The sequence below is a fragment of the Monopterus albus genome, unplaced genomic scaffold, assembly GCF_001952655.1.
Source record: "Monopterus albus unplaced genomic scaffold, M_albus_1.0 scaffold113.1, whole genome shotgun sequence".
Lineage (NCBI taxonomy): Eukaryota > Metazoa > Chordata > Actinopteri > Synbranchiformes > Synbranchidae > Monopterus > Monopterus albus.
Window position 1 is genome coordinate 844,920 of NW_018127993.1, and position 3,567 is coordinate 848,486.

The 3,567-nt window shown below is 41.0% G+C and overlaps 2 protein-coding genes across 2 annotated transcripts in view; one reads left to right on the plus strand and one right to left on the minus strand.

Moving 5' to 3' along the window:
- Nucleotides 1–1,089, plus strand: part of LOC109966548 (liprin-beta-1-like) — a 2,878-nt gene extending 1,789 nt beyond the window's left edge. Inside the window, 2 exon segments of the mRNA XM_020611457.1 lie at nucleotides 3–126; nucleotides 518–1,089. Coding sequence (XP_020467113.1) covers nucleotides 3–126; nucleotides 518–1,043 — 650 coding nt within the window. The 3' untranslated portion in view covers nucleotides 1,044–1,089.
- Nucleotides 1–3,567, minus strand: part of LOC109966524 (adhesion G protein-coupled receptor L3) — a 202,435-nt gene that overhangs the window by 157,766 nt on the left and 41,102 nt on the right.

Consider the following 3,567-nt stretch of genomic DNA (forward strand, 5'->3'; position numbering starts at 1 on the left):
AGGGGGGGAAGAGTGCGAGCCACAGCAGGACCCAGACTGGGTTGGTCTCATGACCTTCAGCGAGTCAACAATGGTGTTGATGCTCCCTTTGCACGCTGGTCGCTACCCGCAACTGAGCACCCTTTTGTGCTTTTATTCTTTTTTGGACTTGTTTTTTGCTCTTATCTTGCTACGGAATAACCTACAGTCGAGAAGATCTGATAGGCATAGGAATGCAGGTCAATACTGAGGTGACTTATGCTTATATAAAGACCAACAATAGTCCATTGGAGTTAGTGAGACCTCCAGGAGCACCGTGGATTGCTGTCGGGCCAAGCAAGTGACGGAGACGGCGCAGGGAGAGGAAACAAAAGCGGGGCTGCAGAGGGGGCTTGCTAACTCAACTGAAGAAGAAACTGCACAAACCTCCATTACCATCTATGCTCCTCACAAACAAAATGGATGAGTTACAGTCGCAGATCGCCTACAACCACACCATCCATGAGTGTTGTCTGCTAATTGTTTGGTGCCCAAACAGTAACGGTGTGCATGGAGGCCTGATGGTTCTGGAGCCACGGTTCAACGTGGAGACCATGGCCCTGCTGCTGAACATTCCTCCCAATAAAACTCTGCTGCGTCGTCACCTCGCCACACATTTCAGCCTGCTCATAGGCTCAGAGGCCCAGCAGCTTAAACAGGAGTGCCTTGAAAACCCAGACTACATTCTGCTTACTGCCACTACCAAGGTCAAGCCAAAGAAACTGTCACTTGGCAACTTTGGTAGTCTAAGGAAGAAAAGGCAGGATGAGAGTGAGGAGTATGTGTGTCCAATGGATGTGGAGATGCCAAAGGGAAGAAGCTTCCAGAAGGGCTTCGAGCTCCAAATCTACGAGGATGATCTCGACAAGCTAGAATAGATGGAGGACTCTGAGGGAACTGTGAGACAGATCAGAGCTTTCTCCAAGGGTATTCAAAATCTAACGAGTATGCTGAAAGACAAATTTTTCAAAGAGATTTCCAATTCACCGAACCTCAGTGTAACGGATGAAGACTCCAATGCATGAGAATTTCACCAGACCTGGTCCTGCTGTGAATGAACCTCTGTGCCAACCCTCTGTGCCAACCCTCTTCACAGAGCAGATGAAAGCGAGGAGGTCAGTAATTGCATTTGACTTTCCATGGTACCACAGTCCAAATATGTGGAAATTTTGCAGACCCACCCTCAAAGCACAATCTTTTTAATGAGGCCGCCTCCTGTTTATGTCAATGGGACAACAGAAGACTCGGTTGATAATACTCGCCTTTTTTACTAATCAATATTGAGTGTATCAATGCCGGGAGGCCGTTGGAAGTGACCTGTATTTAATCTGCCTAAAAAGTTGAGTCCAAAAGTTTTTGCATTTTTTTATGCCAAAGTTAGTTTTTTAACTCAATTTTTTATAGTGTCACACTAAAACTAATATTTCCATCCGCCTCAGACGTACCTTGTGTCCAGTGCTACTTACTGTAGCAAATATTAGCATACCAACATGCCGAGTTAAGATCGTAAATAAGGTAGTTAAATCGATAACACTTAATTTTAAAGGTCAGTAAATTCCAATTTATTTATAAATAATTTCCTAAGAAGTTTCCTGAAAAGAACTATATAATTTGGGACTAGTTATAGGTTAAAAAAAAAAAAAAAAAAAAAAAAAAAAAAAAAAAAAAAACACAGAGTGACCTATAGGTAGACTTCTAATTATTTCCAAATGCTAACAAACTTGAGGCTTTTATTCAGAGGAGAGAAGATGAACTACACATGCAAAGTGTGAAAACTGTCTACAAACAACCGTGCAGTTCAATATAAATGACGAATAACGGTTCAAATAATAAATAAGTAACAAATATTAATTGAGGTTTAAATTAAACTTCTTTCATGAAGATTCATATGGAAGTTAAACAACACAACTCAGTGGACTAATAAAAAAAAATCTATATTTTTCTATAATTAGTAGCAAACCACATGGTTCTTTACAGAAAACTTTCATGAAATTATTTGGAAATAGTGGGCATGTAAATTAAAGTGTTAAGCATCAATATGCAAGTACAACCTTGGAGCTGCTAGTGTAGATGTAGTTCTTAGTCTCGTTTAACCCAGAGTGACAATCCTTCATGTTGCAGAAATCCATCAGGTAATAATAATCTTCATTGTCATTGGTTGAAAATGTATAAAATCTTTATAAAACTGGGTCCTGACTCACAGCATCAGTTTGAAATCATTTGCTCAATGATGTCTCACAGTTGCTCTTTTTACTTCACCGAATATCCTTTTTGATCCAAAACCTCAAAACCTCTCAGAGAGAACAATACCGAGTCTATTTCTGGGGAGTCCTGTCAGCCACATCCATCCCATACTTACAGTGGGGTGCCCAAAGCCAGCTGAAGGGGACTTTCCACCCCTCCATCCCTTTCTCTTTTCATTTCCTTCATTTCATTTTTGCATCAAGCCGACACTGGAATGTTTCAACCTGCACAACAGGCCATCAGGACTGTGTGTGCGCGTGGGGGGACCTTTAAAAGCAAACTCTGAAACTCTATCCTTCCCACCACCTCTTTGCAATCCACCCCCACCCTGATTCCCCAGTGAATCTGGCCAAGAAAAGGAGAATTTTTTGCTTCTGTATCATGAGTACAGGAGAGTATATTTCGATGCCAAATTCTTTTTTTTTTTTTTTCTTCTTACTTGGACATGGAGCAAAGTGGGGGTCTCTGGGACTCTCCACAAGTCTGGCATGCAATTCCTGGACCAGTTGGTTTCAGCACAGTTGGGGAGTCAGGGGTGGGGAGAGTAGAGGATTCTGCTCTCACATTCGTCCAATACACACAGCTGATGCCTCAAGCTGGCAAGTTTGATAACATCATCTGTGCAAGACATTACTGGTAGATCTCATATTTATTACCAAATATGTCCATAGGGAGGGGGGGAAACTATTACAACAGCAGCCATCACCACAATTCTCATGTCAAGAATTTTAGAATGGATATAGTCAGGCAACTCTTGGCAAAGCTGGGCATACAAATTGAAAAATGAAGAAACTGCAGCACAACTAACATAATTATAGCTTTCTTTGATTAACAGATGACTTCGAAGTCCCAGTACAGGGGCTGTCTTCTCTCTAAAAATCTGTTACCATCTTCATTTTGAAAAGCTTCATCAAATTTGATGGAGTCTTCCGAACTGAAATTGAAAAATAAGTAATGCAATGCAGCCAAGGGGGAGACCTGACTCAAATGGCCTTGTTTGAAACAATACACACTGAAAGTCAAAGACTGTTAAAGTTAAAACACTGATGGTTTTGAAAAGTTATAAAAATGCTGAATAACACCTGCCTCTTCTTTTAAGCAAACTGGTTATTGTTTCTAAAGGAACCTGAACTTCTAAACATCACGTAAACAGGCTCCTTTAGTAAACTTAGCAACGCCCAGTTCACACAGCCAAATGCTTGTGGACAAAACTGATTTCTTCAGTGTGAGTGCACAGGTAAGATATACACACACACACACACATTTATTTTATATATATATATATACACACACACTATGGCAAGC